At 31.3% G+C, this 22361-nt stretch overlaps 5 protein-coding genes across 5 annotated transcripts; 3 read left to right on the forward strand and 2 right to left on the reverse strand.

The window, feature by feature from the left end:
• Positions 1 to 61: 61 nt before the first annotated feature.
• Positions 62 to 605, reverse strand: LOC120259523. The gene has a single exon (XM_039267140.1). The coding sequence runs from the start codon at positions 568 to 570 to the stop codon at positions 139 to 141; it is 432 nt and encodes a 143-aa protein (XP_039123074.1). The 5' UTR covers positions 571 to 605; the 3' UTR covers positions 62 to 138.
• Positions 606 to 5713: 5108 nt separating this feature from the next.
• On the reverse strand, positions 5714 to 6254 carry LOC120259437. Its single transcript, XM_039267037.1, has one exon. It carries the CDS (start codon positions 6191 to 6193, stop codon positions 5825 to 5827), a length of 369 nt encoding a protein of 122 aa, XP_039122971.1. The 5' UTR covers positions 6194 to 6254; the 3' UTR covers positions 5714 to 5824.
• A 1786-nt stretch (positions 6255 to 8040) lies between these two features.
• Positions 8041 to 12413, forward strand: LOC120259425. The gene is made up of 3 exons (XM_039267027.1): positions 8041 to 8662; positions 8734 to 8912; positions 11473 to 12413. The coding sequence occupies exons 1-2, from the start codon at positions 8192 to 8194 to the stop codon at positions 8893 to 8895; spliced, it is 633 nt and encodes a 210-aa protein (XP_039122961.1). The 5' UTR covers positions 8041 to 8191; the 3' UTR covers positions 8896 to 8912; positions 11473 to 12413.
• Positions 12414 to 13527: 1114 nt separating this feature from the next.
• Positions 13528 to 16468, forward strand: LOC120258185 (GDSL esterase/lipase At5g45670-like). Its single transcript, XM_039265542.1, is given in 7 exon segments — positions 13528 to 14796; positions 14798 to 14948; positions 15175 to 15299; positions 15391 to 15636; positions 15717 to 15898; positions 15900 to 15970; positions 16054 to 16468. Coding segments are annotated over 7 exon segments (1086 nt in total). The 5' UTR covers positions 13528 to 14709; the 3' UTR covers positions 16278 to 16468.
• Positions 16469 to 20059: 3591 nt separating this feature from the next.
• Positions 20060 to 22089, forward strand: LOC120258288 (heat stress transcription factor C-2b-like). The gene is given in 3 exon segments (XM_039265650.1): positions 20060 to 20253; positions 21444 to 21543; positions 21546 to 22089. Coding segments are annotated over 3 exon segments (729 nt in total). The 5' UTR covers positions 20060 to 20064; the 3' UTR covers positions 21986 to 22089.
• Positions 22090 to 22361: the final 272 nt, after the last annotated feature.

The raw sequence follows: 22361 nt of genomic DNA on the forward strand, positions 1-22361 counted from the left end.
CATAAATAAAATAATAATAATACAAAAAACTAATACATCCAATAATGCATACAAACATCTCAATAAGCCAATGACCAAAAGACAAAAATACCCTTCTTCTTCTTCTTCTTCTTCTTCTACTACTACTACTACAACTAATTATCTCTCAAGGAAGCCTGTCATCCTAAGAATGGAATCCCTAACGTTTCTAAGATCACGGCCTTTGAGAGTTCTACCATTTCCGGTGCACACTGAGTACACCATCCTGTCGGTAAACCTCCGGGCCACGACGACATGCGGCGGCACTTTCCCCTTATCATCATCATAATCATTATAATCATCATCTTCATCGTCTTCATTATCATTATCAAACTTATGTATATAAGCACCGTGAGACCATGAATGACCTCTTTGTATCTCCATTGGCATTGAACATTCCTTCTTCTCCTTCTTGTTCTTGTTGTTCTCTTCATGAGCTGATAATTTGGCATGAGAAATGATATCTTGATCAAGAGGTGTGGTGTTGTCATGACACTTGATCATCATCTCATGTGGCCAGAGAACTTCACACTCTTCCAACTCTTCAACCATGTCTTTTTTTTTCCCTTGTTATTATTATTATTATTTTGATCTTCAAAATAAGGAAAAATTTATGTTAGGGTTTGGGAGGAGGAAGTTTTATAGGTGAAGAAGAAGAAGAAGAAGAAGAAGAAGAAGAAGTTGGTGTGGAATTTGAAGTAGTGAGCACATTTGGGAGAAATGATGGTGTCATTTGTGGGTCCCACTTGGGCGCGGAGACTTTCACCATGTATATTGTTTGGGTCATTAGTACTCGAAGCTTTATAACAGAAAGATTTTTTTTAAAAAAAAATATATATATATATATATATTATTACATCAAACTAAACATAGAGCAGATATAATAAAAATAAAATACAACAAAAATAATCTGTTAAAAGTGAAGCATGGTAACATAGAAAATCAGTATAATACACCATTAAAAAAAGACAGAAATCATAACACTCCAACAAACCCAGTGTATCGTGGAAAAAAGAGCTAACAACAGATTAGTCATAGTGGCTTTTAATAAAAAATAGATCTTTCTCAATAAATATTTTTTTTTTCTTGTAAGTATAAGGATTTGAATTTAAAATTTCAATTGATGAAATAAACCTAATCCCTACAACTTCAATTAATTGGGTTAGTGTATATATATATAATTTTTAGAGAAATACCATGCATGAATAAATAGCTCGAAATAAATCATAGATATATAATTATAATTTTTAGAGAAATAGTATGCATGAATAAGTAGCTCGAAATAAATTTGATTTTTTTTAATGCACGCATCCTGCTCTCTATTCTTCCGTAAACAGACATATGCCTTTATAAGTTATAACTATAAAATTACCTATTCATACTTGTGAAACTAAAACTCATATAAATTCCTTTTCGATTAATGTTGTTCAAAATATATAAATATAAGAAATGCACTGACGCAAACATTTCTTTCGTTTGGTTCAGTAGGGGAGGGGTGAGGGGGAAGGAGGGGAGGAATATGGAGGGTTTGAAAAAATTTTATGTTTGGTTCAATGGAGGGGTGTGGACGGTTAATCTATTTTTTTTGTTTGGTTAGAAGAAGGGGTGAGGAGGAGTGAGGAGGAGTGAGGAGAGATCTGATGTGTATTTTACTAATTTGTCTTTTTTATATAAAATTGATCATGATATTTTTTTATACATATCTAAAAGATTATTTTGTATCAACTTTGTTAATATTAAAATTAAGATTAATATTAGTAATAATATTATTTGTATAACTCAATTTTTTATATTTGTTTATCATTCTTATATTATTATTATTATTTAAAAAAATATTATTATTAATCTTCAATTGACACATTAAAAAATAAGACAAATAATAATAATTATTATTATTATTATTATTATGAAATTAGATTTAAAAAGATATTATCATAATTTTTTCAAATTGATAAAAGGATACTTTTGGCTTTTTCGTAAAAGATTTAAACATTAAAATTTGTTTTAATAATCCCACCCTCCAAAAGACCTGATTTGGAGGGTGGGATATCGAGGGTTTAGACTAGTGAAATACCCCTCCAAACTCCTCCTCCTCACTCCCCCAACCAAACAACCTTCACCCTTCCTAACTCCCCCTCCCCATCGAACCAAACGAAAAGAAATGTAATTATCAGATTTTTGGGAGAATTATTTGTGTGTGTAACAGCTTGTTTCATTTGTTATGATTTTATTAAATAATAAAATAATAAAATTAGAACCTTAACTTGATCTTGTATATCTTCCAGAGTAGCAAGGCATCTGTTTACGTAGAATATTGGCTTCCTTGTCTACATGTATCACCGCCCATGGTTTCCTATACTTGTAAAACAGTTCCTTATTTTTTAAAATATTTATTTTAATTTATTTTTAATAAATGAATTTGTTTAATGTCTTACATCTATCTTGTGGGTTAATTAATTTCATAATAGTATCAACATCCATCATAGTTCATAATTTTTATTTTTGTCAAAAACTTAATGAATTAGTTGGATATTACTGATTAGTTTTTTTCAAAAACCCCTTATCAGTGAATATTAAAGAAGATGATTAAAAAGAAATTCTTGACACTAAAGCAGGATTAAGTATTGTATATAGTTGAATACTTTATAGTAATTATTTATAAATTATGTTTTAACTTGCACACAGACTACTTCTTTCAAAAGAGTCAACTTGTGTGTGTATATATATCATGTTTTAAATTATAATTAAATATTTGTTATATTTTTAATCTAAAAAAAATTAATTTGATGGTTAAATTATATAAGTCTTTATTTTGATCTGTTTGGTTTCACATTGTTAGTAATAGCACAGTTCTTAATTCTACAAGTTACTTTAATTTTTAATTTAATAAATATGTCACATTATTTAAGTTTGGAGACATATATATATATATATATATATATATATATATAGAAAGGTTTTAATAATACATAATTTAATATGAATGCTTGGGAAATGAATGGTTGCCGCATCCCTCCGGCGGCTGCATTGCTTCGCATACCCCCACGCTAAACTTCAAGCAAACCCTAACCCTAACCTTAAGTTATCTGTTACTTCTTGTTTTGGCTCTACAAGACTCATGTACCAATTTTTTTTTTTTTAATTTATAAATAGCTAATTATTACTTTCTATTTAAAAAAATTAGAGACGGATCAAACTTAACAAACACATGTGCCCTCATTTTACGTGGACTTTGAAATTTGATCTCGGATTATTTTTATAAAAAAAGCACTCTATACAAATGATCCAATGTTAATCGGCCAAGAGGTTATTGGCTTTGTAAATTTCTTATCATATTTTTATTTTATTGTTTTGATTTATAAATTTTTTAATTTTCTAAATTATTAATTTGATCTATCTCCCCGTGCAAAAAGGAAAATTTGATTTGTTTTTTTAGAAAATGTTAATAAATATTGTGTTGCATGAATTTATATAGAAAAGTGAAGAGTAGAAAAAAACAAACATGCAATGACCCTACTAATTTCATTTTATGTTTTTATAAAAATACTTAACAATATATGAGATATTAAGTTTAAACATTAAGAATTATACAAATTTAAATGTTAAGCTTTATTGACCTGAACTCTTATGAGTTCAGTTTAATTAATGCTCCAATAGATTCTATATTTTAGTCTAAATTTATTTTATTTAAACAAATTGGAGCTAATAAAATTTTTATGTGCAAGTATTTATCACTTGTTAACGCTTATGATTTGCCTTATAAATTTGATATTTAACATACCACTTTCACATTAGAGCAGACTCCCTCCCACAACATTGGTCATAAATAATTTGTCCACTTTACCAAAATAATAACAACATTATTTAACATAAAATTAGGCTCCATTTATACTCCTTATAGTTATTATTTATATTAAAAAAATCATCTTCATGAATATAACTCAATTAAATTTAAAATAAAATTACTTTTTTTAACAATAAGTTATCTTTGAAAACATAGCCTCAAAAAACCGACTTTTGTATTATTAATGGGTAAGTTGGTAAAAACACTTTAAATTAACTCATATATATATATATAGGGACGGAGTAAAAAAATTTTTTTAGGGGGATCAAAAAAATTTTTAGAGGGTATTAAATTTTTTTTAAGGACAAATAGAAAAATCAAGAAGACAAAAAAATAGATTTTTTTATAAATTATTTTTCAAAAATATAATTTTTAAAATAATATATACTAATTTATAGAAAATCTAGTTGTCAAATAATAATTTTTTACATAAAATTTGTTACTATAAACTAATTTATTAGATGTCAACCAGCTAAACAATAAAATTGTACAAATATGTTTCTCTAAAATTATAACATTTTTAAATTATATATAATAATTTGTAAAAACAACCAACTTGCCAAATAATAGACTTTTGCCAAACAAAAAAAGCTATATAATTTTGTATAACATCAACCAAACAGTAAATTTTCACAAATATATATATATTTTTAAAATATTATTTTTTTATATTATATGCATTAATTTGTACAATATATATTATTTAAAAAACCAAAACCAGGGGCCATGGCCCCATTTGTCCTCCCCCTAGCTCCACCCATGTATATATATCTTGGTCTTCGTCCTCTCCTGGCTTCGCCCCTGTATATATATATATATATATATATTAGCCTTCGCTCTCCCCTAGTTTTGCTTCTATATATATTTTTTAAAAAATAAAAAGCAGGAGAGCGACAAATGACAATGATTATTTAGAATTTATCTTCTAAAAAACTATGGCCCACTTGACACCTAAGAAAAATAATAGACGGCATTAAAAGAGATTGAGAAGGGAGCTAGAATTGTCACATTTGCGCAGTACCACACAACTTAGCTTTGATGGTGCTTAATTTGGCAAATACTTCTATTTGTTTGTAATTGATGCTTTCAAATGGTTGGCTCTCTTTATAGAGAAAAGCGACCCTTTCTTTTTTACATTATCAGCTCAATATATATATACATATTAATAAAAATCCCTTTGAGTTGAGAAGATATTTTAGAAATACAAAATTTTATCATTGCTTGTTTTTGACATTTTTACACCGTTTGTATTTTTTTATGTCAAAGATATTGTTAAAGTAAGTAACTTTATCTTATTATTTATAATTTATGCCGTTTCATCATGTTTTCAGAGCATATAGTGATTTTTTTTTGTCTTAATACATATTTTTTCTTAAAACATATATATATATATAGTCAGTAAAAATTAAGTTAAATAAAAAATAAAATAATTTGAGCTAATCTAAGTATATTATTTTTCAAAAATCATATATGTGACTTACTAACGTCAAAGTAGTAATAATAATAATCTTTAAAAAGGGCCACATCAACATTTGTGGGGATGATGCAATGCATTCACTTGATGTAATTTCTTGTGGGTCATTGATGACTAGGATGGAAGACTTATAAATTCCCTTGGGCCCAAGGAATATTAGAATATTACTTTTAATAATTCATGAACTTTAATTTCTTCCCCATCATATTACCATTTCTCTTGTTTCATGATCATTTGTTTCTTTCTTAATCAACTTGCAAACTATATTGAAGAATTCAACTCAACCCTCTATTCTTCTTTCACAATATACAAAAGAGAAGATAATAATAACAATAAACAAAGTCACAAAACTCAATATATATATATATATATATATATATTGCAAATATTGACCTTATTCTTTTCATCAATTCCTCGCATTAATCTTTACATTTTTCCTACCTACAATTGATCATCAAAGTTGAGAATTTCCGAATATCTTGAATTAATCATCCTTCAAGATATCCGGTCATTCTTAAAACAGCATTCCGGACATGCTTCAAATCTCGGCCTTTTAGTGTTCGTCCTTGACCCGAACATAATGAAAAAGCCATCTTCTCCGTCTTTCTTCGCCTTTCTGCCAAAATATGCGGTGGTATCACCTCTGAATTCCCACTAATCAGCTCATCATCATCAATGTTGTACTCATGCAAAGATCCTTGCCATTTGATGGGTATATTAATAGCATCGGTGCGGTGATTTAGCTTCGTACTCTTATTCAAAGCCAGTGTAGTAGAAACAATATGTGTTGCTTGTTTCCGGCGCCGGTCGGAATTAATCTCCGGCCACATGATCTCTGACTCGTAGAACTCTTCCATGAAATATTACACAAATTGTTTTTGTAGTATTAGAAAGGAAGGAAGGGATGGAAGGTGTATATAGAGATTGGAAAAGGATTTAGATTGGATTAGAATAGAATAGTTATTTGATGCTACCTTGTGATATACACTATATAGTTGTAGTTTTAACATACAAGGAAAATAATTCTTAGAATGACGTCCATGTGAGGACTTTTGATTTTTTTGGTTCTTAATTAATTAGCTTATTTTTCACAAGCACAATAATATTCACATTTGTGAGGGTATTTTGGGCATGTGTTAATATTGGTTTGGATTAAAAGAAATTTGTTTATTTATTATATCAGATGGGTCAATTTGTTTACTATTTACAATGATTTGGTTGAGTTATTTGTTTGTAGAATATGTTGGATTTTGGTTACATTTTTTCTTGTTTTAAATATATCAAAACTGATTTAATAATAATAAGATAATTTAAATAGTAAATTTGGTGGTATGAAAAGGTTGAATGGAAAATGTTGAAGCCAATATTCTTTATTTGAAAAGCATAAATGACTTTTTCTTTATATAATTGGCAAGGTAAGTGGATAAGGTACACTTCAAAGTTGAAAACCATAACCCCACGTAGAACTAGAAGGAAGTCAAAACATAGAAGCGTGGGGTTTATCTCCACTTGTTAGCAAACCATGCAATGCCATTTGTACACCCACATAACCTTACAAACACTACCTACCTTTCATCAAAACATAATAAATAATACATACATACATATATGTATATACTTTGGAGAGTTTTTCATTGCCAAGGGGGAACCTCTTGATGTTGAAGTAAGAGAGATGGAACTTAATAATAATAATGATAATTAATAACAAGGAGAGGCTAAATGTGAAAGAAATTTAAGGCAAGCCAATGGGAGAAGTGCACGTTGGAGAAAAATGATGATGATGATAAAGAGAAGAGCACGCTAAGGTTATCTTTCAAGTTAGATATCATCTTCATCTGTTTCATTAGTGTTAATTACTTTAATAATTAATTCACTTGCTGACATTGAACCACGTCCCTCACTTTTGTCATCTTCTTCCTTGTACGGATCACTTCTTTTGATTTTGGGTTGATGACTCAGGACTCTATATAAAATTATTACTATTATTATATATGTAATTTGTTTTTGAAGTGAAGGGCAGTTAATTGTTGTAAACGTTAAAAATATGATTTGTGGAATTAATTATGTTCAAATTGATCATTTTGATGATGAAATATCTGAACCCCACCAAAAATCAAATCAATCACAAAAAAAAATAAATTTAATAATAATAATAAATAAATGTGGAAGTGGACAAATTAAGTGTGGGCCATAATAATTGGTAATATTATTCATCTCTTTCATGATGCTAAAAAGGAATTGGTAACAAATGCAACATTGTTTTTGTTTCATTTGGATGATGCCAGCTGGGATGGTGCTGCAATCTTATTCTTGGACTCCACTGAGACAAAGATTGATGTTTTTTGGAGTCACATGAATATGAGAAAAAGATGAGATAAGATTAATAGTTGCAAGCCTCTTTCTTTATGCCATCCAAATTTTTTCTGAGTTTATATCATGATAACTTTTAATTTAGTAGTGGATATGGATCATCAATTAACCACTATTTGTAAACTTTATCATGAAAAGCACACTCAATTTACCACACGATTTTCACTCTTCAGTAACTTAACGAGTTGAACTTTTGTTTCACTCAAGTTAGAAAGGCTATTATTTTTTTATTTTATTTTTTAAAAAAAACAGATCTATTAATTTTTTTTTTTCCTAGTTAAAATTTATTCATAATTATTTATAGGAAAAAAATAAAGTATTTTTATAGGATTATATTCTTTACTTGAATATTAGGTTTTAATCTGATCTGATTCATGATACGAAGCAGAATCAACGGTTGATATCAAAGCCGGTGGCTAATGCACCGGCTTCGATGAAGCACTGTTCTCCCTTTTCACCTCCGAGCTCGAAACACGGGAACGATCATGGCTGCCGCTCACCGTCTAAGGCTTCTCCTCCTCCTCCTCCTCCTTCTGCTCCTCTCGCCGGAGCCGGAGTTCGTCGGAGGCATCGGATTGGGTCAACTCGGAAGCCTCCTCTCTATCTCGGATTCCCTCATGACTCGCGTCGCCAACGCCCGCGCAGCCCGTGGCGACCTCCGCGGCGCCGACCGTGCCCGCTCCATCGCTGCGAATCTCCGTCTCATCGGCGGCGGATGGACATCGATCTTTTCCGCCGGCTGGGATTTCGCTCGCAACTATGCTTGGCGTGATGGCGGCGGCATCCCGATATCGGAGGTCTCCCGCTCCGCGACTGAACTCCTCGCCGCGGTTGCGGAGTTCTCGCGGTTTGATTCCGCTGCGGATCGTGGCCGGTGGTTGCTGCAGCGCTATCCCAGACTATTCGCCGTCTCTAAGTCCCTCATGGAAAGCCTTCTCCAAGTCTTCAACCGATCGGTATGTGGACTTTCTTGATTGCAAGTTGTTTCACGGATTGTGGATGTAAAAATGATTCTTTTTTTAATTAGGGGTCGTTGAGGAAGGCGGTGGTGGTGTTGCAGGAGGAGTTGGTGGACGGGGAGTTGCTAAGAGATTGCTTGGAGGTTGGCGCCGGTGATTTGGAAGGCTTGCTTACGATAGCTAGGGATTTGTTCTCATCGATGGCAAATTCTAATCATAGAGAGTTGTGAGGAGTTCAAAATCAGTGGTACTCTGCATTCACTCTTTCAATTCCTTTACTTTTTCTTTGTATTGTCGCCATTGTGAAGGATTTGATAATGAAAAGGATCACTTTTTCAGTGTTGTGAAAATTCTTGATCCAGTCTGCCATTTGGTAATTTTGATCATGGTTGGTTCTTTTATTCTGAGGGATTTAATTTTAGTTGTAGTGCCTTATTTTGGACTGTTGGATAGATTTATTTTATATTTGGCTAATTAATCAAACTTTAGTGTGGTATTTATCCTGGATTATAAGACTTTTGTTATTCATTTGGTCATTGCTTACACTTGATTGATAATGCATTATCTTCTATGCTTCACTATGGAAGGTTATTGACATGTATGATGTTAACTTCAGTGAGAGAGATCTTGAATTTTTTTTCTTTTATAGCACATTATTTACTATATAAACTGATGATATTAAGTAAAATTTGGCAATTAATTTGATAGGACTTTAGAAGATACGTGTGTGAAATAACAATGAAGAACTGATAAAATCCTTCATTGGTTATTCCTTTATTATTATTATTATTATTATTATTATTATTTTGAGAAATATGCATGCGTATGAGATTACGTTGAGATGAATATTGTAGTATATTTAGTGTTGAAGTTGGGGAGATAGAATAATAAGACACCTTGTGTACAAGATAAAATTGAGCAAATTATTATTATAATATATCTAGTCTTCAATCTGGAGAGATACAATATAATAAGCTGAAGTAGAGTCAGTGGGATTAAATGAAGAGCACTTGTACCATATTATCTTGTGCATAGATCTTCAAATGTGCCTTTTTGGAGATTTTATAACGTGAGATTGAGGTAATGCATGCCAGCACATGACTGGTCAGGAAATACATGCTGTTGCTAAGTAAGAAGGTTGAAAATCGTTGCATGAACTGAGTGTGGAGTATTTATTAGTATTTCTGAATGTGCAATAATTTATAAAGTTCAAACTTAAAGGGAGGGGATTCAAATTTCTAGTTATATGTATGATTGATGAGGGGAAGATCAATGTTGTCACATCGAACTTAATACAACTTAATACACCTGCAAGTTTGTTTTTGGGTCCATTACACGCATTGCTTATCTACAATGTGTTAGTCTAGTTAATATATTCTAACCTGTAAGCCAATTTTCCTTACGATAGCCGAACTGTAAGTTTGCAATGCATGTGTATGATAAGTTATGTGGATCCCATAGTATGCCAAGGCTTAAATGGGTTCAATTTTTGGTGAAATTCCCTATGGATTGAGGGATGTAATTTTTCTTGTCTTTTTCTTACATCAATAACTGTGATGTTTGACTAATTTTTTCTGGTCTTCTAGCGGACTTAGGCATTTTAATCCCTTTTAGGCTTTTTGGTACTATATGTTTTACCATCATAAAAATCTATTAGCAGAGGAATTCAACCAAAAATGGTTATTAAATGAATATATATGTTGCGGTTGCTTAAATGTTTATGGCATATGGACCTGTTGGACCAAAGTGATTGTCTTCCTAGGGGTGTAATTGGTTGGGTTACAGCTTGGATACCCTTGTGTATACCAAGTGATTTTAATTTTCCTAATCAAACAGACTAATTTCTAATAGGAATAACTCTTTCTACAAATTTTCATTAGTTAAATAAATATTATAAAAAATTATTATGAAAAAATTATTAACCATTAATAAATATCCATCATGAATTGGAATACGTAGTTGTAATTTATATGGATTAAGTCATAGTTGGTTTAATTTGGGATAAAAATTTTCTGTGACAAATATCAAAACTCTTCAAACATACCATCACCAAACACCACCTTAAGTAATTGACCTACATTTGCTTTCAAATACAGTTTTTCCCCTTTTTTACAGGCAATCTACAAATCTTTTGATAGAGAGACTTTCAATTTCCTATTTGTTTGGATTGGATTTGTTCTAACATTAATCAAGCCATGCTGTTAATTTTATTCTTTTGCTATTCCTGCGTAAATTGTTAAATTCTTCTAAATTCCAGTGAGTTTCCCATTGAAGATCTGTTGAGTTCTCAACAACAAAGCATTCATGACCAACGACCAAGTGGGTCTATTGGTAGCCGGGTCCTCATTAGAATTTTTAAAAAATAGTGAGTTAAAAATCATGGGTGAGTTTGTATTTTTTTTTTGGAGTGTGAGTAGTTGTTGTGTGTGTTTGGTCTCGCGCCCATGTGGGGTGGGTCCTGTGCACACTTTCTCCGCTGAAGTTTGTGCACGTCTCTATTATTTTTAGCAGCCTAGCTGCTCATCTTGGCCAAAAAAACAGCAAAACATTCATGATATATATATAACTTTTGTTTGATCTTTAGCACAACTTTCTACCTTGCTTCATCTGTCTTCATTCTGCCTTCTTTCTGCCTCTGCTCCCTGCTCCCTTTATAAAGAACCATTACAGATGCAAAAACAAAGAAAAGTAATCCACATGAGGAGTTTTCCTTGGAAAATATCAGAATATTTTATCATATTTTATAAGAAACTATTGGCAACCAACATTTATTTAGTCATGTAATTCTGAACTTTGTTTGGTTGCAGGAAATCCTATCAGTTGCTTCCATAGTGGAGACAGATTTTGTTTACAGCCATCAGTTGTACAAGCAAGTAAGCTATTTACATGGGGAATGCCCTTTGTTGAGATTGAGTGGCTCAAGGTATCAAATATTCTGTTGCAAAGCTCTTGGAAAGGCATGGCATGGCAGAGAGTCTGTTCATCAGATGACTCTGGTCAGGCAGTATTATATCACACTAAACTTTAGGTCTAGCATAAGTCTCTACAATAATGTTAGGAAGGATAAGTTAGCATAGCAAAATGTTTCATGTTGGGAAGGATGAGTTAGCATATCACAAAAACTGTTTGGACTTAAGAATCTTCGTCATTTTGAGAAACCATTTGATGAGGTCTTCAGTAATTATTCTCTGAGCTTCTCAAATAAACATGGTGTCACTAATAAGGAAGAAAACAAACTCCACATCCAGGATTTTCATGGTTCCTTGGAATTAGAGGCTTCCTGTTGCAACAGTTTTTACCCCATGTGCTGGTTAGCTACAAATGATTGTGATTCATACTTCTGTTTTATGGAGGCTAACAGAGTCATTACATCTTCATGTGCAGATGTCCAGAAAAAGTTCTTTAGTGTTAAATTCTAATACCAGTCTTATAAATCCTTCCGACTTCCTGATAAGGATACATGAGATTCAGGTTGAACTGAAGAAAACTCTGGTATGTTTACCTTAAAACTCTTTCATTGGCACCTGTGATGAGCTCTAAGCAATGTTTTGGAAGAGGCTTTTAAAAATATTCAGGGATGTTAAACTTGAGCTAGACTGATGTCATGATATCATGAGTTTTGCTATATTCTACCCTTTTATGATTATGTTTTTGTCGCTATTGTTTACTTACTGATAGGGATTGTTTTTACCTTTGAAATTGTTATGTTTACTTTATTTGCTAAGTATGAAACGCAAGATTGTCCTGAGGTGGGAATGCTGTTTGATTAATTAATGGTTCATGTACATAAAATCATTGCTTTCATTTGTGATATATAATTGGAGTTTGTTGGAACTTTGAAAGTGTGTAGTTAGAAAATAAGGTAACTTATGTTTTCTACTTTCTGATTTCCAGTCAAACATTATTAACACACGCAATATATGCACATTTACTTGCCTTTATGTGCTTTATGAAACTTGCCGTCCTTTCTTCACTTTCTAGCATGCAGACATTATTAGCAGTCCCACAAGGTCAAACTATTCACAACAATTTTATTAAAAAAAATATATTGATTTTGCTTTGTGGTGCAAAATCATACTCTTGAGTTTTATTGAATTTTTTGAAATACTCATAAATTGTGCTAGAAATTTAACGGGAAATATCTTAATACCATGTATTGTGGAAACGATTTCATTGTTGAATAAATTTGGTAGCCTTATATTATTATCATTATTATTATAATTTTGGTTTGATGTGGACTATGGTATAATGTGAAAAGGAAACTTGAGCAGTACTACGGATGAGTTAATTAAAATTGATGAACTTTAGTTTGAACTTTGAATGGAAAAGGTTATGTTCTTGCATGTGGTAGTTGGTTTTTAATCTTCAATGTTCGTAGTTTAACTTTGAAGAATAGCATCTTTCTTTTTTTTTTTTCTCATGCAATGCAACCTGGAAGTCTACTTCCTTTTCAACTTCCCATAACTCTTCCACTTTCCAGGCTGTATTCTTCAGGGTTATGCATTACTTGTTTTATGTTGTCATTGATGCTTCTTATGATTTATTTATTTATTTTATGTTTGAATTAAAATGGAAGGGAAAAGAATAAGAAAGTAAAGTGTTTGCTTGATTGAAAGCAAGGAAAACTGTTTTTATGTTTTGTTTTACTGAAATTGAGCTTGTTTAATGAATTGTGAAATTAGAACAGTTGACATTTGGATTTTTTTTTTTTTTTAAATAAAAGCTGTCAATCAACAAACAAATAAACTTGCAGCAACAACTCTACCTGCTACGCTTGTTTTGAATTATTATTATTATTATTATTTTTTGGAAGAAAGAAAATACTTCAATTACATGGTTTTTTTTTTTAAGAACTTCTCAAAACTGAAAAGCTTGATTTATTGTGGTTAGCCAAGTTGTAGAAAAGCCTTCAGAGATAGCTTTGTGATTGTTCTAATGGCTGTTATTGGCCTTATGCATATAATTTAGCTGTTCTTTGATTTCCTATTAATTAATAAAGTTATTTGGGAAGAATATCAATGAATATGAGTTTCCAAATCAAGGAAGGTATGGATAGAAACTTGAGAAGAATTGAAGAAATTGACACAGAGAAATAATTTCTTGACATACAAGTACTACACTAATTCATATATGTGATTTAAAACTATGTCAATCATTTTTTGCTTAACCATAACGAAAATAAAGTAAGTTTAAAATCACAATCATTAAATTGCTTTGATGTTCAAACGTGGAATTTAAGAATGCTCAACTTTAATTTAGTCTTATTTTTTAAATGTTTACTTTATAATTTTACAGCTAGCTCTTAGTCCTTAGAATTCATTTTATCAATATTCCACCTCTCTTTTTCCATTTGGATCCAATTTCACAGTGCTAAATACTAAATACTCTATGTATGATTGATGAAAAAAAAGGGCCAAGAATCCCTCCGTGTTCAAGTCGTTTATAGATTTGATTTACAAGATCAAAAGTACTCTCTTAATAGAAATTAAATGAAAGTTAAACAATGGGCAATCATGTTGAGTTAGATACAAATGATAAATCAGTCACTTTGTAAAACCAAGTAATAATGATAATATTTATGTACAGACACTCTTTGAAGTCATTCACTTTTGTTAGGAATTTTATTTTAAATTCATAGTTACTAAAAACCAATCAATAGGTTTGATTATTCTTCCACTTGTTATAGCTCGTCCTCACATTACATATAACTCACTCATGTCCTATTTTTAAGTAAAGAAAGCTGTCACTTAATTTCAAGGTACATTATTATATACATGAATGAAGAAGCCCCTTAGCTAATTTAACCAATTCTCCAACCTAACTATCTTTCAGTAGGAGACCAATAAACTTGCACAAAACTAACTAGATTAAACACACTATTACTAACAAAGTCTGGCTTCAAAAAGTCTTTTGAATCTTGTGTTATAAATGCATATATGGCAACCATCACTCTCCCAACTAAAACTCTACTCCAACTCTATATATTACTCTTTCCTTCTTCTTCTTATTCCACCTCAGGCTATCTTTCTTCTAAATAAAGTACAATGCATACCTTCCAATGGCTACTACTTTTGATGTTGGTTTGGAGCTCAACTCTAAACTTTGTCATGCCAGAGTCTAAGGTACCTTGCTTATTTCATCTTCGGCGATTCTCTCGTCGATAACGGTAACAACAACAATATTAACTCACTTGCCAAGGCAAATTATCCTCCTTATGGCATCGACTTCTCCAAAGGCCCTACCGGCAGGTTTTCTAATGGTCTTACCACTGTCGACGTAATCGGTATATATCAACCCTTTTCCTTATCCAATCCAAAACTTCAAGCTAATAGATCAAATGTCCATACTATTTATTCAATTAGCTATACATATATATAGAACTATATAACATTAACTCTTTTGCATCAAATGTCAAACAATATCCTATTTTCCTTTTCATGCTTTCATTTATGCATGATTTCATGGTACATACATTAACAAGATGATCACATTGTAATGTATAAATGCAGCTAAACTCTTGGGTTTTTCTGACTACATCCCACCATATGCAATTGCAAGAGGCAGACAACTCCTCAATGGTGTCAACTTTGCATCTGCTGCTGCTGGAATCAGAGATGAAACCGGCCGACAACTTGTCGGTTTTCTTTATATAAAACAATAATATTAATATCATCCTATATATAATGTATCTAACGTTTTGAAATTTTCATTTCTTCCTATTATAGGGAGATAGAATACCCTTAAAAGGACAAGTGAAGAATTATCGATCCCTCACTAAACAATTAGAGAAGATCATAGGAGACAAGAACTCAACAACTAGTTACTTAAGCAAATGCATCTTCTCCATGGGTCTTGGCAGCAATGACTACCTCAACAATTATTTCATGCCGCTATTTTACTCTTCTAGTCGTCAATACACCCCGGAACAATATCGCCAAAACCTTATCAACCAGTACTCCAAGCAACTCAGAGTTCGTATTCTTTCCGATCAATATTTGTTTAATTAAATGATGCGAGACTATATATCATTGTTATTATCTTTTTAATGTAGACATTGTACGAAAATGGTGCTCGAAAAGTGGCGCTAATCGGAGTTGGTCTAGTCGGTTGTAGCCCGAATGAGCTCGCTCAGTTCAGCTCCGATGGCAAGACTTGTGTCGAGAGGATTAACAGCGCCATTCGGCTTTTTAACACTAAGCTTAAGAAACTTGTTAATAAGTTCAACAAGTTAGATGGAGCTCACTTTCACCTACATCAATGTTTATGATATGTTCCATGATGTACTCAGTAATCCTTCATCTTATGGTAAATATATAATCAATTGTTAATAATTTTATTACTATTTGTTAATGTGAGTGATGTTTATTTTGTTTATGAATTTTCTGCAGGGTTTACAGTTACTAACAGAGGTTGTTGTGGAGTTGGAAGGAACAATGGACAAATAACATGCTTGCCTTTTCAAACACCATGCAGGGATAGAAAAACACATGTGTTTTTTGATGCATTCCATCCAACTGAATCTGTGAATATGATCTTAGGAAGAAGGACTTACAAAGCTCAGTCTTCATCAGATGCATATCCTTATGATCTTCAGCAACTTGCTAATAAATAAATGATTAATTCCCACTTTAAACTAGCTAGCTACTTAATTGGTTATTAATAATTAGTAACTACTCTTGTTGTTATTTATGTATGGTTGAAATTTATGGTAGTATTGAAGCTCTTTGCTGATTTAAATATTTAGTGCTCAAAGGAGTTCTACTTTGTTCTAATTAAGTTGTTATTGTTCTTTGAGTGTTTGTAATGGGGTAATATCAAATAAAGTTTGTTTTGCATTTCAAGTTTAAGATTATTTTTTTTTTTTATTTGACTTGCTGTTGATTTTTTACCTTCCTTTTTTTGTAATGTATATTATATATTTTAATTATTTTCATGCATGGGTGTGATGTGGAGTATGATTTCAAAAGATATGATATATATATATATAGATATATATATATATATATATATATATATATATATATATATAATTCTCTATATAATCTTTCTATTTTTTATATTTATTTTTTTAGTTTTTTATTTCAAATTGTAATATTTTAGTCATTCTATTATATATATATATACTTAAAAAAAATAAATAAATCATATTCATAAAAAAACATAATAAAAAAAATACAGAAGGGAAGAAAAAACAAGAACACAGAAGTCAAGGTTTTACAAAATTACCACAAAGAGTGGAGAAAAGCATCAATTAACAGAGAAAAAAAAATGAAACAAACCCTAAAGGAAGAGGGATCTTTTAGGGGTAAAAAAAAAAACCAACGGACTAGATCTCACCGGAAGAAGGGGGCCCATCATTGGGGCATCTGGCATCGCGTCACTGGAAGACAAAAATTTCAGGCTTCTCTTAATCTTGACCAACGGTTCCTCAAGTTTCACTCTCTTCGATGTAGGAGCTTCCGGTGTTGTGCCACATTCTTCCATGCTTCTCTTGAAACCATATTCTACTATTTTTAAGTCGAGTTATGTCAGTCAAAATTGTTTAAAAAATTATTTAAAAAAATGGAAGAAGATCAATACTAGAAAATTAGTAAAATATTTACTATAAAGTAAATGAAGGGAGATTGCTAAATTAAAATCAACTGCCTGTGAAAAGATAAAAATATGAACTATTCAAAGATTTTGGGACGGTCTACTAATCACTCTATTTAAGATAGAGTGCAAATCGTATTTAATAATTTATAATTATGCTTATTTTTTAAATGAGTGAATAACTATGAAAAAGGGATTATCCTGTCAAATTCAGAAGCTTATACAATTTGGTTTTTTGTCAAAATATATTTGATATTTTACATTACATCTCATCCCTAATTCCTTAATTAGATAGATAATAACCTTTTTAATTTCTAACAATTTCATATTGAAAATTAACATAATATGATATATCAATATTAATTGTATAGTTAACTGTGAAATTATGGCCAGTAATTGAACATCCAGTCATAGTAATTTGGAGAAGAATAACAATGAACTAAAAATTATGCTAAAAAACACTAAAGTATTATGTTGTTCTTTCCCATGCTAGCTCCACTTTGATATCCAAAATACTGATTTTGATTAACAAGTGATCTTTATTGATAAAGTAATTGATGATTTAAAGTTAATTTAACGAAAGATTTAAATTAATACTTCAAATCTTTTATCTAAATCCAAATGAAGCCTATCTTATCCTATTCTAAACCACAAATGAACAACAGATCACAGACTACTTGTGATTCACGCACATTAAACAATTCATAAAAAAACAAAGAACTTGTAACAATATTTCTTGGCAGTCATGATATATTTAAATTAACGATAAGATTGAATGATAATATGATATGACACAACAATTTGCTGGAGTACGGACTCATGATTCACTTTTTCAAAGTATTACCATATATTATATATATATATATATATATATTAGTTTTTATTTATCATTTTTTTACTAGTTAAATATATAAAAATATATTATGTGAGTGAGTAAAAAATTTATTGGAACTGTATTGAGCTTATAAATCTCTTTGTTATACCATAGAGAAATATGACTTTTCGTAAAAAAAAAAAAAACCATAAAAATCCATTGATCTATATTATAAATAATATTTAGATTTAAAAATAATATATAAACAGTATTATGAGCATGTGTTTTGAGTTTGTGTCTGACTATATACAGTTAAATGTCTTAACTATCAAATTAAGTGAGTGTTAGGTATACTAAAAAATTCCATAAAAGAGTAGACTTTTTAAGATGTTTTTTTAATATAATTATTATATTTAAATTTCTCATGTTAAAGCAAGCAAATTTAACCCCCTGTTTGGTTCAGAGGGGGAGGGAGGAGGAGGGGTGAGGGAGGGTGAGGGGAGGAGTATGGAGGGTTTGAGAAAATATCGTGTTTGGCTCACTGGAGGGTGTGGAGGAGTAGTGTATTTTTTTGTTTAGTTGAAAAAGAGGAGTGGGGAGGAGAGAGAAAAGTGTAATGTCAGATTTCGACTATTTTGCCCTCTAGAAAATAAAATAGGTAATAATATATATAATATATATAATATAATATATATATAATATAATAATAATCAAATGTAGAATAATAATAATAACAACACAATATATAATATATGATAAACATTATAAAACACACACACAATAATTAGGGAAAAATAAATTTTTGAAAAAAAAATTATAAGGAGTCATAACATCTTAATTATAATTGACAAATATTGGTTAAAATGTGAACACCCAATAATCACTCAAGCATACCTTATTTTTGTCTTATTTTTTCATAAACTTAAAAAAAAATGGTGAAAACATACTTTGGAAAAGACGCCTCTATTTTTTTCATATTTAACAAAAAAATTATCGCTCATGATAAACATATTTATGTTTTCACAAACCCAAACAATAGGGATACTGATAGAATTTTACATATAGGTGAAGGCGTTAATGGTATTTTGCATTATTTAAAAATTAAAAAACAATAAATATCCACTCCCCAAAAGACCCCATTTGGGGAGTGGATTATGAGTGAGGAGGGGTGAGGCACCCCTCCTCACCCCTCTCACCCCCTTCACTCCCTCAACCAAACAACACCCACACCCCCCAACACCCCCTCACCCCTCCTCCCTCCCCCAACCAAACAAAGCCTAAGAGAATGAATATGGATACAAATAAATTTCCTCAAATGCAAATAATTTTAATAAAATTCCGCAAAGTTAATTAATGAGTGAGTTGTAAAGTGACCAAACCAAAAGGAAAACGTGGCAGCAGCAGCAGCAGCAGCATCTAAGAGGCCAAATAAACAAATCTCAATCGGCACACGATAACTTAACATCAAACAAGTCCCCACCACAACACTTCACTATCAAATCAAATCACTGTCGTTGGATTCAGTCTTTGAGTAAACGTGGCCGAATCACAGCCCACCACTTCACAAACCTTTTTACTGTTCAGGAAGTGGACTTCCAGATCTTCAGCTTCAGCATCACTTTAAGTAATCTTTATTTTTTTCCGATTTTCAGGAAAACTCTTTTTACTACCTTGAAAGTCTTGGAACTCTCCAGACCAAACGCCACGCGTCCATTAAAACCTAACTTTATAAAAACCTTTAAAATATACCGTAACCCTAAAATACCCGGCATGCAGAGTGGCCACGTTAGTGCTAAGCTTTTGGGTCACTCATTTGGGGTTCTTTTTTAGGTCATGCTGTCCCCCCCCTCACCAAACTCTATTGATGGAGAAGCTCACAAGAGTTTCTATTTTTAGCAATGGTGATGGTAGTGGAAGGGGTAGCAAGATAGATAGAGAGATAGAAAGATAAATTATATATATATATATATATATATATTATTAGAGGGTTAGAATGGCAGCTCCGTTTGTGATGAAGACTTATAAGATGGTGGATGATCCGGAGACAGACATGGTGATAAGATGGGGAGTGGAGAACAATAGTTTTGTGGTTCTTGATCCGTTTGTCTTTGCAAAGACTTTGTTGCCGGCTCACTTCAAGCACTGTAACTTCTCTAGCTTTGTTCGCCAACTTAATACTTATGTGAGTATATATTAATTGTTGTTATTATTATTATTATTATTTATTTTGGGTTTTTTTGTTGGAAAAATGTTGCTTGCTTGGTCTTAGTTTTGTTTGTAGTTTGCTGGTTAATATTATTAATTAATAATCTGTGGTTTGGTTTTTAGGGTTAATTAATGTTGTGTGCTTGCATATGTCTCTCTCTGTGTGTGTGTGTGTGTTGTTTTAAGTGCTTACTTTGTTCTTGATTAATCTTAAAAGTAATGAAAGTTTTATGGATAAATAAAAGAGAGATATAACTTGAACATAAACATAATAGTTTATTTATTTATTTTTTTGTTTTTTTGGGTGAAATGAGTATATTTTAATGTGTTTGAAATGTGTAGAGAGATAGGGTGGGACCGTGCTTTATGCTTTGTTTGAAAGGTTTCATAAAATTTGGTATGATACGATAAATGAGGTTGTAAATTATTACTTATTTGGGACAATAGTTGAAGGTTTTTTAATTCTGTTGTGTTTGATTTCAAAGTGAAGTGAGGTAAAGTTATATATTAAAATTATAAAATATCATTTGAATGTAAATACATATCTGTCAAACATAATTTTTAATAATATAATTTTATTTATTATAATTAAGTTACTAACCATAAATACTATAATCATAAAATATACTTAGTTTCATAAGTTATGCATCATTTTATAATAAAAGGCGTGCTCCATTTTACCATCTTAAACTATACCATATATAAAACAATGTATCCAAATAAAGTTTTTTAAAAAACCATACCTCTACTCTACCTCCTAAAACCTCCAAACAAGCAAAGCATTAGAGTTTTTGAACAGTCTCAAAGCAAATTTATACTCATTACACTCTCTGCTTTGATAAGATTTCACCAAGAGGGAGGGAGAGAGAGAGAGACCGGAAAAGGAGCTCTTTTTAAGCTTATCTTCTCTAATATATAGAATTATCCTGTAAATATATAAATCTAGATCATATATATATAATAAATTAATTTCCGATGGGGTAGTGTTTCTAAGCGCATGGTTATTGTCAGAGTGACCAACAGAATAATTTATTAATGCATGAACATAGGAAATTTCTTGTTTACTTTAATTTATTACTGCTGATGACTACTATTTATAAATTAATTATTGACTCAAATTAAGCTCATATATATATATATGTACTAATGCTTAATTAATGAATTCAGGGATTTAGAAAGGTAGATCCAGATAAGTGGGAATTCGCTCATGCATCATTCTTGAGAGGCCAAACATGTCTACTAAGTACCATTGTTAGGAGAAACAACAATGGAAAAAGAAGGAATCAGACTCTGATCATGGTGCTGGTCTAGATGATAATGAAGAAGATAAGGTGGTCATGGAGGTGGTCCGGCTTAAAAAGGCCCAACAGGCCACTGAAGATGAGATCCATAAAATGTGGGACCGTTTGCACGACGCCGAACGCAAGCCCAAACAAATGTTGGACTTCTTGGCCCGTGTTTTGAAAAACCCGGCCCTTCTTGACCGTCTCATGGCCCACCGGGCCGGGGATGAGATCGAGGAAAAGAGAGTCCGGCTTCGAATTAATAATGAGACTAATCATGATGATGATGGATCTGTGCGATGTGATGATGGATCTGTGCTAAATTTGGATCGGGATGATGATGTGGGCTTTTGTGGTGGGCCTGAGCCCATGGTGTATGATTTTGGTATGGAGGTTGGAGGTGAGGGTTACCCACTTTCATTTTGATGGGGTTTGGTGTGTTTTTATTTTTAGTTTCAAGGTGGGGACTGTTTGATGTGTAGTTTTGCATTGTATATATATATATATATATTTACTTTTACTTTTAATCTATATATATATATATATATATATATTGGTTGAAATCATGTTTTATGAAATAGTCTTGTTTAAAGTAACAAGGTTGCATTGGATTTGCATATTTTGATGGGAGAAAAAGTTTTAGTCCTGGTTAAAGAAAATTTAAAAATAATTTTTTGAAAAACTCAAACTTCTAATTTTTTTAATCTCAATTTAATCAATTTTTAATTGTACCAAACATAATATGGGTTTACTAATCAAACTCAGAAGGTTGTGATTTATAAAAATGTCATCCAACTAAAAG

Source organism: Dioscorea cayenensis, chromosome 4 (genome assembly GCF_009730915.1).
Source record: "Dioscorea cayenensis subsp. rotundata cultivar TDr96_F1 chromosome 4, TDr96_F1_v2_PseudoChromosome.rev07_lg8_w22 25.fasta, whole genome shotgun sequence".
NCBI classification, from domain to species: domain Eukaryota; kingdom Viridiplantae; phylum Streptophyta; class Magnoliopsida; order Dioscoreales; family Dioscoreaceae; genus Dioscorea; species Dioscorea cayenensis.